The 12,958-nt window shown below is 38.6% G+C and overlaps 2 protein-coding genes and 1 non-coding gene across 4 annotated transcripts; 2 read left to right on the top strand and 1 right to left on the bottom strand.

The window, feature by feature from the left end:
* The first annotated feature begins 1,299 nt into the window (after positions 1 to 1,299).
* mustn1b (musculoskeletal, embryonic nuclear protein 1b) lies at positions 1,300 to 3,461 on the top strand. Its single transcript, XM_067503241.1, has 3 exons — positions 1,300 to 1,415; positions 1,532 to 1,655; positions 2,978 to 3,461. The coding sequence occupies exons 1-3, from the start codon at positions 1,407 to 1,409 to the stop codon at positions 3,091 to 3,093; spliced, it is 249 nt and encodes an 82-aa protein (XP_067359342.1). The 5' UTR covers positions 1,300 to 1,406; the 3' UTR covers positions 3,094 to 3,461.
* trnae-cuc (transfer RNA glutamic acid (anticodon CUC)) lies at positions 2,234 to 2,305 on the bottom strand. Its single transcript has one exon. It is a non-coding gene; the product is annotated as a tRNA-Glu (tRNA).
* A 1,712-nt stretch (positions 3,462 to 5,173) lies between the features above and the next one.
* On the top strand, positions 5,174 to 12,450 carry LOC137126992 (inter-alpha-trypsin inhibitor heavy chain H3-like). 2 transcript variants are annotated; one of them, XM_067503237.1, is made up of 20 exons: positions 5,174 to 5,383; positions 5,630 to 5,656; positions 6,432 to 6,586; positions 7,045 to 7,149; positions 7,233 to 7,395; positions 7,512 to 7,751; positions 7,900 to 8,016; positions 8,120 to 8,288; positions 8,393 to 8,518; positions 8,610 to 8,791; positions 8,874 to 9,059; positions 9,142 to 9,281; positions 9,382 to 9,542; positions 9,777 to 9,803; positions 9,907 to 9,963; positions 10,217 to 10,330; positions 10,416 to 10,617; positions 10,731 to 10,903; positions 11,930 to 12,041; positions 12,191 to 12,450. In XM_067503237.1, exons 1-20 carry the CDS (start codon positions 5,270 to 5,272, stop codon positions 12,327 to 12,329), a joined length of 2,709 nt encoding a protein of 902 aa, XP_067359338.1. In that variant the 5' UTR covers positions 5,174 to 5,269; the 3' UTR covers positions 12,330 to 12,450. The 2 variants fall into 2 exon arrangements, with proteins under 2 accessions (XP_067359338.1, XP_067359337.1); XM_067503236.1 differs by having other exon boundaries at positions 5,627 to 5,656.
* Positions 12,451 to 12,958: the final 508 nt, after the last annotated feature.

The raw sequence follows: 12,958 nt of genomic DNA, 5'->3' as shown, positions 1-12,958 counted from the left end.
AATATCTGTTCCTGACCGGTAATCGAACCTCGCCTGCATTGGTGAGAGTTAACCAACTACTAGATCACCAAGGAGCTGAAGTACTATATATACCAGACCAGCCCGGAGAAGTAGAAAAAAGTATTATGGCCATTGGTTGGTTTTATACAGATACATGAAGATGTGCTTGTGCTAAGGTCAGGAATGATTTAGCTTCCAGAAATAACCCAGCTGCTACTTACAGCTTCTTGAAAATACTCGCATACACATTTAGCGTCGGGTGTCATGACCAGCTTTCATAAGCTCTTTAAAACGCATTACATCCACACTCGCGTCAGTTTCCTATTCATCACTGTTCATCGTGCGTGTCGTGATTTCATCCCTCCCATCCCTTGTTTCTTCCCTCCCTCCATGCAGTAACATTAGATTTGTTTGTTTTCAAAAGGCACCCGAGGAGCTCCAAGTACAGTTTGTAATACCATAGCTTAAACGAAAAGATGGTCATTAAATTAGCATCTGCCCTTTTTCATTATAGTGTGTATAAATGTGATAAGATGTGTAAGATTAATTTGTTATGTCCAGTGTAGGAGAGATGCTTCAGTAACTGAACTGCCTTCAGATCTGGAATCTGTCTGCGTTCTTGAGATTTTAACTGTTAAGGCGGCTATGATTATTATGATTTTCTTTTCATGACTACATAATACAATAGCTTCCCTGTGATAAAGAGAATCCAATACATAAATAAATAAAACTACGAAATATGAGCAAAAGGAAGAACATCTTAAATGCAAATCGCACAATCACACAAATAAATGTAATAAACAAAATAAAGTCAAATCTTAGATTTTTTTTATCTAAATGTAGACCTGCCTAGACCCTTTCTCTATCTGTGCTTTGTTTAGTCCTGATTGTGTTTAACTGTCTAGACATGTTTTTCACAAGACACACAAAAAAAAACCCTTTTCTCAGGTTTAAATGAAGATGAACACAGTAAACAAGTAAATCCCAAGTCAGTGTTAGCAGCTGCTGAAGAGTCTCAGTGCTGCATTAAGTGTCAAGTCCCACATCACCTTTATGGAAAGAGAGTAACTGAGGGTCAGCAGAGGAAAAGGAGCGGAGCCACTTGTGTTGTGTCCTGAATTATCAGCTGTTGGCCTGTAAGCTTATCGTAAAATGATGGGAGACCCATTCCAGCTGTTCAATCCCTCATGTCACACCTAATAATACTCACTGACAACAGCCAGAGTGGGACAGAGGGTAGGGGGGTCTGAATGACTCACTGGGTTTTGACCAGGACTATATATAATGTCAGGCATACTGGGGAGACACACACACACACACACACACACACACACTGGAATAGCAAACAGTGTACCTGTCACAGTGGACAGTGTGTCTGTGGAGCCAAGACACCATCTTTAACCACCATGTCACAAGTAAGTTGTTTTCTCTTGAATGTGTTATGTTGATTATTCATAGGACTTGAAACTTGACTTGTCAATTCTTACCATTAACAACCATGTTCTTTCCTTCTTTCTCTGCCTCACCTCAGCCAGGGGAAGTGAAGAAGAAGAAGCGTCCTCCGATGAAGGAGGAGGACTTGAAAGGAGCGCGCAATAAACTGGGACTGAAGGGCGAGGTGAAAAGTAAAACCTATGAGGTCATGGTGGAGTGTGGTGAGCAAAGCCTTTCGTTAACCTTGTTCCTTCTTAAACTGAAACACGAAGAAAGCATCTATTAACCTCTGTAAAGACATTTATCTTATTTTCCTAATATAAATTTAATCCATCTCCTCAAATGTGTTCCTTCTAAACACTTTATTAGGCCTGAAGTATCTGACAGTTGTTTGACCTCTTCTATATTTTCTTATTTTAATTTATTAAAAGATTAACAAAAAAGCGGCAATAATGACAAAGGTAAATAATTGAATGCGTGTTTGAATTAATAAATACTGCTGGAATGATCCAAAAACACAAAGGTAAAAGTCAATACAGAAATTAGGAAATGTTGATACAACCTATAAATGGAAAGTATTTATTTCATTCCCAAATATTACCAATGTGGTTTCAATTTATCATATGTTTATCCATGTAATTACTGTATGTTTTTGCTTTTAATGTAATAATTTTAGTGAGCCTCTATTTATGTCAATATAACTGCATTTTTGTATGTCATCTATTTAATGAATAAGACGTCTTATACAACTTAACCAATATGTAATCGCTAACGTTCTTGCAGGTAAACAAAAAATCAGTTCCCTGACCGGGAATCGAACCCGGGCCGCGGCGGTGAGAGCGCCGAATCCTAACCACTAGACCACCAGGGAAACTGAATGCTGTAGAGCATGTGGTCGCTACATAAAAGTTACAGTTTCTGACAACTACTCCACTCCGATATATCAGTGAAGTTGGGTGGTACTAATAAAGTGTTTAACCATTGTGGCCCAACCAAGGAATGGTTCAAATTCCCCGTTTACCAATTGACCTATGATCATACTTGCTTTAGTGGAAACTTTCCGATCCCCCAGATTCAGGGTCAGTGTGGTAACTGATTAATGGCTTGATCAAACAAACATGTAAATTGTTACGACTTTGCACACAGACTGGTGAGGGGCCTGTCCAACTTTGATATCATTAGGGTTTTGCTCACAGTATAAAGTACAGTGAACTAAGTTCAGTCCAGATTCAGAGTTCATGCTGTTGCAATTTCAGTGGGAAACACAGTTTTTCAGTGTCTTGCTCAAGGAAAAAACATTTAAAACATTTATTGCCTGTGAGTCGAAAGCTCATTTTTAATTATACTTGGGAGAATTTGATCCTACGTGTTTTATTACAGTTTAATTACATTTTACTACCTCAGACATATTTCACAAAACATTAAACCCTGCTCATTTGACTAGAGATAAATAAGGCATAGGCTGTTGGAGTAGTTACTACTTGTTTGGTATGATTACTCACCTGGTTTAAGGTATTGTTTGTGTGCCTGTCACTGTTTTCAGAACGTATGGGCAAAGTGGCTCCATCTGTGTTCAGCGGTGTGAGGAGAGGGACAGAGACGGCCCTGGAAAAGTCAGCTGCTGCCAAAGCTCCGGGAGCCAGTGTGTTCAGCAAATAGGCAGCAACGAGCGCACTCACAAGAACATGTGCTTTGATTTTCTGATTTGGAAGCATTAGTGCAAAGTAATGATTCTAATAGTAATTGTGTGTTTTTTTTTGTATACATCCAAACTTAATGGAATTTATAAGAGATGACTGAGTAAGGGTTGAACGTGAAGTGTGTGTTGACATTACTCTTGTGTAAGCAGCTCTCGTGGTTTGTACAGTGCATTACATTTGGAGTATGGCATTTGGAAGCATGTGGCGAGGAGCTGTGAATAAGTTGTGACATGTATTTATCAGTTTTAGTAAAAAAAAAAAGATAAACGATTGCTTATTTCTTAATTTTTTAACTAAAAGTTCCTAAATAAACAACTTTCTCCTATATGGAAATCTAATGTTTTATTTTTTTTACTGTCAGTAGTGGCACGAAAAGCGTAGTTAAATAATGATTAGGCAACAAGTGGCAGGTAATCTATTCAAGTAAACATGTCAACTTTGGTAGTGGAAGCAAGTTTGAATCCCAAAGTGGATTTTAAACTAATTTAAGTGTAAAAAAAAAGACCATTAACATTGACCATACATTTAAAAAATAGCGAAAGTAAGAAATCAGACAAAAACTGCATTACTCTTAAGGCAAAGCAGACAACTGCTGATGGGCCTTCTGATTTTTAACGGTTGCAAAACTGCAAATTAATGTTTTTCTGGTTATATAAAGCTGCTGTAATCAATATTTTATATTAACAATGGATAAAAAGTCATTGATATACAGTAATGACACAAGTTGAAAAAAGGAAACAAACTGAAGAGAGATGTCACAGTTTCTGGTAAGTTGTGAGTTCAGAGCACAAACATGCACACAGACATCTCTCAGACGTTGTTAGTGTGTTATCGCTGCCTGCAGTACATTGGCTGCTTAGGTTAAACAAATGATGGATGCAAAATATTTAATATCTAAAATTAAAGGAACCTTTACAATCACATTAAAATAAAATATCCCTTACTACTGATGACAAACCAAAACATGCAAAACACACGGAGAGTTACTCACAGCACAGTTTTTCCCTGGGACCTCCAGTGAGTGGATCTGTCCTTGCCTAAGACAAATAAGTATTTAAACTACTATGCAAAACAACCAACCTGGTTAATGACAAAGCTTCAGAAAGCTTCCTCGGCTCTGCCATGAGCTTAGCTTTTAAAATGCAAATGAATAATTTCACTAGCAGTAGATTATTCATGCTACAGACCCTTAAGCTACAAAGCAAAAGTAAAAGCACAACACTCACTTTAATCCCCTTTTACTTTTAGCTTGTCAAATAGGAAAAATAGTTTTTGTTTGATTTTATGTGTAAAAAAATGTACAGGCTGCTTTGTAAAGACACCTTGTAGTAAAGTTTATTAGTGTAGCACATATCCTGCGCCAGTTACTGAATTCATCTACCTGCTCAGTAGCCAAAACTAGCATTAACTTTAAGGTTTTTATTGGATTCATTTACCTAAAAAAACACACAAGTGAGTCCTTCTGATTTTCTTACAGTGGTGTACTGTTGGTTCACACACTGAGTGAAGCTGCATGAGCTGTTCAGTTGAACAGTCCAGTATATAAAGAAGAAAGCCAACATGTAAAATGTTGATGAATAAATTACAAATTAAAAGTTTTCATATCATGTCTGACCAGTATTCAGAAACAGACTACAGCAAAAGACATTTTCATACATACGGGGCAAATGCTGCTGTACACAAGTTTGTAAATACACATATTGGCCTCATATCTGGTGATATAGATTATATAGTCAAGATATAATCAGTTTCTATTTTAAATACTGCCGAACAACACTAATTACTGGCTGACTGGTGTGACACATTGAACTGTAGATGGATTAGGAGCTGTCTTCTACGCTAAACAACAATCTTGGTGTCACTAATAGGTGCTTTATGATATTTTATAACAGTGTTAAAGCTCAGACTTCGTCAAGTTGCCAACATGTAATCAGGTATCTCATGTTAGTTACATCAGGAGAACAGGCTGTTTTTTTCTTTGAGCTTTCTGTGTTTATGCCTCAACACATCATGGTCACTGAGCTCAGCTTTGTTGGTCAGTGCTTCAGGACAACACACACTTTTTGAACCTCCCCCTGGACAGAGAGGGTTTTTCTCAGCAGTGAAGTCAGCCAGTGTTCAGTGGAACTTCAGTCATGTCTGGACTGCTGGGTGTTCGACTGGTGCTGCTATTGGGCTGTGCCTGCGTCTGGCTGTCCAGCCTGGCCCGGGCAGCTCTGATCATCTCTGGAGACCATGGACCTCGGCGGGTAACTTCACACAGAGAACATTTTGTACTCTTTGAGTTTAGTTTTGCCACCATTTGTTTTATCAGATGGTTCCTGAATTGGTCACATGTCTGTTTTCCTAGGAGAAATTTCATTAACACAACCTGAATCCTTCACTACTAGTGTACGACAGTCAATGTGACAACACCCTTAAAAGCTGTTTCATGTTAAAGTTTTCTTGAATTATGTAGCGTATTGATTCACCCTGCTGTATTTGTATTTCAGCAGACAAGAGGAGCTACCACATCGCTGCAGGTATTTGGCAGAAACTATTCACAAAAAGACAGTCTATTCATGAATATGGCTTATATTAAACATGTTTACTACACATACGCCCCTTTTTAAGTATCTGTACTGTATATGTACTAAATCATAATCATATTCCCTAAACCTAATATAATGTAAATCACATTCTCTTAAACTGGTAATGTACATTGAAAAATGAAATTGTTAAATTGCACAAAGCCAAATTTAGTTTCACTGATTAAAAAGTTTTGTCACAGGCAGGAAGCACAGATGAGGCCAAGGTAAAACGGTGCCACTTTTGGCACTTTGTTTATGATTGCTGCCATGAAAAACTAAAAAAAAAGAAAAAATTAAATTTGATTAAATAGTAGTGTATTTAGCATGTAAGGTCAGCAGTATGCAGTTGTTTGTCTGCCATATAAATAGATACCTGGTATCAGGTAAAAGAAAATATCAATAAGTGAGCAATAAAATGTTGATTTAAATGAAAATGAATTATGTATAATGAAAATAATTGAAACTGATTTAGTTATGCCTCTAAAAATTCCCCGACTGACTCATCACTAAACTCATATAGTGAAGTCAGTGATGGACTGTTTTTTCAAACCCTTTTCAGGCTATTACAGTTTTCTTTGGCAGCAGTCAGGGTGGCACACTGTGGGCTGGACCCAGAAAACCTGCATTCAATTAAAAAGGATAAATAAATATTGTAGTTCTACTTCAGTCTATAACAATGTTCCAGAAGAAGTACTTTCCATATTCTCTCACTCTCATTCTGTCTCAGGTGGAGGTGCAAAGTGTGACAATGGACTGCACAGTGACATCTCGTTTTGCCCACACCGTAATGACCTCCAAGGCTCTTAACAAAGCAAACTCCTCCCAAGAAATCTTTTTTGAGGTGGAGTTGCCGAAGACTGCTTTTATCAGCAACTTCAGCATGTCAGTATGCCTTCGATCCTATTTTCACTCTCTACGTGCATGTTGACCTGTAGCATGTTTATCAACACTGTCTTTCTATTAATGATACAGTCATTTTCTTTTCCTTAAAGGGCGACTTCGCCAATTTTCAACTTGCTCTCTATGGCTTTAGTTACGGGTTTAAATGCACATTTACGCTTTTAAACTTCCCTATATTCAAATATTTCTCTGCTTCTAGCTACTAAGAAGAACAACAAGATAACATTATCTAAACTGAAGGTTTCGTTCAAGTGATGTCATCTGGAGGCGTTTTTCAGCTAGAAGTTTGAGAGATACTGTGATTTAGGGAAGTCAGAGGAGAGTTTAATGGCATTTAAGTACATGTACGACCCAAACTAGAACCAAAAGAAGCAAGTTTAATATCAGTGAAGGCGTCCTTTAAGATGCATGATGTTGTTCTCCATATTTGTGCTTCGCAGGGAAATTGAAGGTCAGGTTTATGTTGGGGAGGTGAAGGAGAAAGAGAAAGCTAAGAAACAGTATGAGAAGGCTGTTTCCTCTGGACAGACAGCTGGACTGGTCAAGTGAGTGTCACTTTAATGCAATTCTTGATATTTATATACAGTAGTTGGAAAAAACTGTCTGTTGTGCATATGATTTACTACAGAGCCTCGGGAAGAACGATGGAGAAGTTTTCAGTGTCTGTAAACATTGCATCCAAAAGTGAGGTCACTTTCGTTCTGACCTACGAGGAGCTCCTTCAGAGGAAAAAGGGGCAGTATGAGATCCTGACTCGAGTTAAACCCAAATCACTGGTCCAGGAGTTTAAAGTAAATGCATGTTCTTGGTTCATTCCTGCTTTAGGGTGATTTCAGTCATTCTGAATAACTTGTACCTAATATGTGTGTGTGTGTGTGTGTGCGTGTTTGTGTGTGTGGTTTCAAAGATTGTGACAAACATCTATGAGCCTCAGGGCCTCGCCTTTGTGGATGCCACCGCAACCTTCCTCTCTAATGATCTGCTCCCCCTGGTGGAGAAAACTGTCACAGACAAAAAGGCACACATCTCCTTCTCACCTACTATAGAGCAGCAGAGGACATGTCCAGGTTGCGATGGCACAGTCATTGATGGAGATTTTTTCGTCAGGTATGACGTGAACCGAGCAGGGACCCTCGGGGACATTCAGGTCAGCTTCAAACAAATAATATACTGAGTATCTTTCATCATTTGATGTCTGAAAGATCTGACAAGAAAAATTGACGGATCTGTGAATAGGTTGTCTAACATGAGCTGGGAGGATCCTTATGTCAATGATGCAATTTTCCTCTCTCCAGATTGTGAATGGATACTTTGTCCACTTCTTTGCTCCCCCTGACCTGCCCAGAGTCCCAAAGAATGCGGTGTTTGTGATAGATAAGAGCGGATCAATGTTTGGAAGAAAGATTGAGCAGGTTAGCGACTGTTCAGACTGTTGATTTGGTTACAATACTGAGCTGTATACTGTCAAATATCACATCCACAAATATTGTCCTGTGACCACGTTACTCTTTGTAGACACGAGAGGCCTTGCTGGCCATCCTCAAAGACCTCCACAAGGAGGACTACTTTGCCCTCATCGAGTTTGATCATCAAATCTCTGCATGGAAGGAGTCACTTACCAGAGCAACCATGGACAACTTGGCTGAAGCCATGAATTATGTCAAAAACATAAGAGATCAAGGAGGTAAAAAGAAAAACAAGTCACACTAGTTTTAATGCCAAATAATACTTTTCTTCTTAAATGATAGATATACAGCACTATACAAAACACATTACATTTCCTTCTAGCCACGGATATCAATGCTGCTTTGTTGAGAGCTGTGAACATGTTGGCCAAAGACAGACAGGAGAACAGGCTTCCTGAGAGGAGCATTGATATGATTATTTTACTGACTGACGGAATGCCAAATTCTGGTAAGCATCTAGAGTGTGCACATACTGAAATAACTGTAAATTTCTGTGGGTGCACATTTGATTCATGCATGTGCATGTTGTGGATTTGAAGGGGAACATAATACCATGCGGATCCAGGAGAATGTACGTGCTGCTACTGGAGGAAACATGTCTTTGTTCTGTCTTGGATTTGGAAATGATGTGGATTACTCCTTCCTGGATGTGATGAGCAAACAGAACAAGGGACTGGCACGCAGAATATTTGAAGCTGCAGATGCAACACTTCAACTGCAGGTGAAGGCTTTAGGCTTATATTATTAATATTTATTTAAAATATTTATTTATGTAAATATATATTTAATATATATTTATCCAGGGTTTCTATGAGGAGGTGGCCAACCCGCTACTTTCTGAGGTGGATCTGCATTATCCTGACAATGCAGTGGACGTTCTGACCACAAACCACTTCAACCAGTTGTTTAATGGCTCCGAGATTGTGGTGGCTGGCCGGCTGAGGGACGACCATATGGACAACTTCATGGTGGAAGTCATGGGCCAAGGGGTGAGAAGAAGGAAAATGACTTATGTGCTTCTATTATTGATCTGCTTGTCAACAAGCTTGTGTTTCCTCCTGCTGTTTGTAGTTTGAGGAGGATTTCAAAGTACAGGGTCAGGCCAGTGCTGTAGACTGGGGTGTGTTGTACCCAGATGAGGACTACATCTTTGGGGATTTCACAGAGCGTCTGTGGGCCTACCTTACCATCCAGCAGCTTCTGGACACGAGGTCGGTTTGAGTCATTTCACTCAAACACAATATTGTAAATGTCAGGATGTCACTGTCATATGTTGCATATTTAGTATGTTTTTTTTTCTTTTTCTTGCAGCCGAAGTGGTGAACCGAATGAAAAAGCTAATGCCACAGCCAAGGCTCTGGAAATGTCTCTGCAGTACAACTTTGTCACACCTCTCACCTCCATGGTGGTCACCAAGCCTGAAACTGAGGATGGAACAGACAGTCCACTCATTGCAGATAAGCTGACTGAGGGTAAGGGAAGAAAGGGATAATTACAAAAAATATGTTAGGCAGGTTTCTTTTGACATGGCAAGAGATTTTCTACTGCACAGCAAAATCTCAATGTTATACATTAATGAGCAGCACTGACTCATTACAACATTTGAATATATCAGTTCTCTTTTCTCAACTGCTCCAGCCGAAGCTGGTGCTTTAATTTGATGTGTGGACTGTACTGAGTTGTTTTTTTCCATCTGTTTTTGACAGAGCAAAGACAACAGTCAGAAAGAGTGGGTAAGACAGTACACCTCTATTTTTCTTACAGTAAAAACAATTATAGGATTAATTTGATCCACTGTTTTAGTTTCAACTTAAGGTTTATTGTTCCTCTATCTAGCACACAGATATAGCAGCCCATCAAGTTACATGCCTCAGTTACAACCCACTTATTTGGGTAAGTTTATACCACTGTGATCATTAGAGCTGTGTCAGTCTGTCAGTCACCTTGTTTTATTAAGACTCATCCTTGGAGGACACTGGTGATCCCAAAGCCTCAGAGAGCTGCTATCACAACATGGCTGAAGACTTGCTTCTAACTCTGTAGAGTCCAGCTGAGATGTTGTCATCAGCATGTAAAGCTACTATTATATCTCAACACGATATTGATCTTGTTTGTTATTGTCACTGTGCTGTGTTGTAATCTGCAGTGGATGGAGATCCTCATTTCATTATAGAGCTCCCTGACAAAAATGATGCTCTCTGCTTCAATATCAATGACAGACCGGGAACCATTTTTAATCTGGTCAGAGACCCTGAATCAGGTAAGACCAGAGTTATGTATATTATAAATTCTTACTTTTAAATGTTTTCATGTATGATTTGAATAATCCTACATTGTGTTCTCAGGTATTTCGGTTAATGGCCAAATAATTGGAGATAAGAAAACTCCACCTAATGGTAAAATCAACACCTACTTTTGGCGCTTTGGCATTGTCCACCAGACTCTGGGGGTGAGACTCATGGTGAGCACTCAGGACATCTCAGTGTTCCAGGGTGGCAAACGTGTCAAGCTGCTGTGGTCAGATACAGCTTCCCTCAAAAGACCCAAGTGAGTGGGTGCACCGTCATATCGTTCTCTCTTTTGGTTAAAAAGATGCAGCCCTCTACTATAAAATTACTAGACACTGTTAGGTCCAGTTCAGCGTTTTTTGTCTCTTCCAGTATGGATCTTCTTGTGCAGAAAGATCGCAGCCTGACAGTAACTCTAAAAGATTCCGTCAAGTTTGTGATCCTGCTACACAAAGTGTGGCAGAAGCATCCGTACCACCGGGACTACTTGGGTTTCTACACCCTGGATACCCACCTCTTCTCCTCCTCTGTTCATGGCCTGCTAGGTACAACATGATACACTTTTTAGAAAGGAAAATCCATGAATTGTTAGGGGATAATATGTGGCAGTAAGAATGGTCTTCAGAGGAGACAGGAGTGAATTAGGTAAGAAACCTATGAACGTATGTAAACAAATTAAACTATAAAGACACAAAGGAAAGCACAGTATGCAACTGTCAAATAAAATTAATATAATTAAATAAATAATATATAATTAAATATATATTTAAGAAATATTTGATACTATATAATAAATAATAATTTCTATTGCACCCCCAAAGCATCGATCAGGCCCTGACCCACAGGGGATTATAACCTAAATCTCCTCATCTTTTTGTAGTTTCAACATGTTTTTCTGTTCAGCTCCAACTTCATACAACGTCACAAGAAGATCCAATGATTCAAAGTTCAAGGTTCTTTATTGTCATTTCAATCTAGTCGTACAGAAAGTAAAACAAAACAACGTTCCTCTGGGATCACAGTGCTACTACGAATCACAAGACATCGAACACAAGACAACACAATCTAATTTGTACAAAAAAATATAACTATAACTATCAAAGACAGAAGAGCCCTAACTACATAGAGTGCACAGGTGCATGTGCTAACAGTGGAAGACATAGGACAAAGACAAAAAGACTAATAGTGTGCAGTAATATTAGGTCATTTAGTAGTACTAATTTTAGAAATAAATACAGTTTTGTTGAAATGAATGTGGAATTATTGTATGCAAACACGAGCAGCTTCAGAGGTAGTGCAAATAGTCCCACAGCGGAATGGAGTTGGATGTAGTTGTGTGTGTGTGCGTGTGTGTGTGTAAGTCAGCTCAGTTATAAATGTCCTTCTAAAAAAGCACAGTGTACCTTCTCATATCATACAGTGAAAAGAGCGCTATACATATTTACAATATAATGTGTGAAAAGGCACAAATTGTATTTCAGTGGCCAGAAATCACAAGTGGTTAAAAATACATGTCCAGAACTACTAGATTTTAAAAAGGACATTCACATTAATGTTTTTAAATCATCTAGGTCAGTTCTACAATGGGATTGAATATGAGGTGACAGACCTGCGTCCAGGAGCAACCCCAGAAAAACCAGATGCCACCATGTATGTGAGAGGACATGAGCTCAATGTGACCAGGTACATGTCACAGATAAGTGTCCTACTTCTCACTGGGGAAGAGTTTGCATGGACATGTGTCTTCAATGAAAATAAAAGGCTGTTTCTTTGTACATGTGCCCTTGAAACACCCTTTCTGGTCTACATTTCGTTTCTTTCTCTGTCCACAGGGGCTTGCAGAGAGACTTCAGGAGGGATGTGAAGAATGGAGAAGATGTTCCCTGCTGGTTCATTCACAGTAATGGAAATGGCCTCATTGATGGAGATGCAACAGATTACATTGTGTCAGGACTTTTTAAATCTGTTTAAAATAAAGTTGAACATCAAATCTGCTCGTACTTACAGAACTGTTAAAGCCCCATATATTGTTTAGGGCAGGCTTGATTGTAAGTGTATCTGTTGGAATCATAAAAATTGGTTTCTAACATGAGTGATCATTTGTTTTGAAATGGAGGCAGGTATTAAGACAGACTCAGCTTAATTTACTCATTTATTTAATTTTTCTAGTTTCTAACATTGTTCATGTATGACAGTAAATAATGTGTTTAGTGTTAAACAAGTCTTTTTAGTTGTTGTTTCTTTATTTTTCCTAAATACATGTTTGACTTCGTGATGACAACATGTGAAGTGGGATCCAAATTATTTCCAAGCAGTGTAACGATGAGTAAAAGCTCTGCTATAGTTGATGGGAAATCCTAGGACACTCCAATCAGTCCTAAATCCTATCGCAATACCTAATAAAATGTTGTCTTGGTGGTAACACATTTGTGAAATCATGATCAAACAGAAAATGTCCTCTGTGTAAAAAAATAAAGTCTATTTTTTTTTTACAACAGAAACCATCAACTGAACACAAATGAGTTCTCCTGTAAGCTGCTAGATATTTGTTATTTGCACTAAGTATCAGTCAGGACCCAAGACTTGAGACTTAGTTTGAT

The sequence above is a fragment of the Channa argus genome, chromosome 5, assembly GCF_033026475.1.
Source record: "Channa argus isolate prfri chromosome 5, Channa argus male v1.0, whole genome shotgun sequence".
NCBI lineage: Eukaryota > Metazoa > Chordata > Actinopteri > Anabantiformes > Channidae > Channa > Channa argus.
Note: the sequence above shows the minus strand (reverse complement) of the source record. Positions and strands in the feature narration are given on the sequence as shown.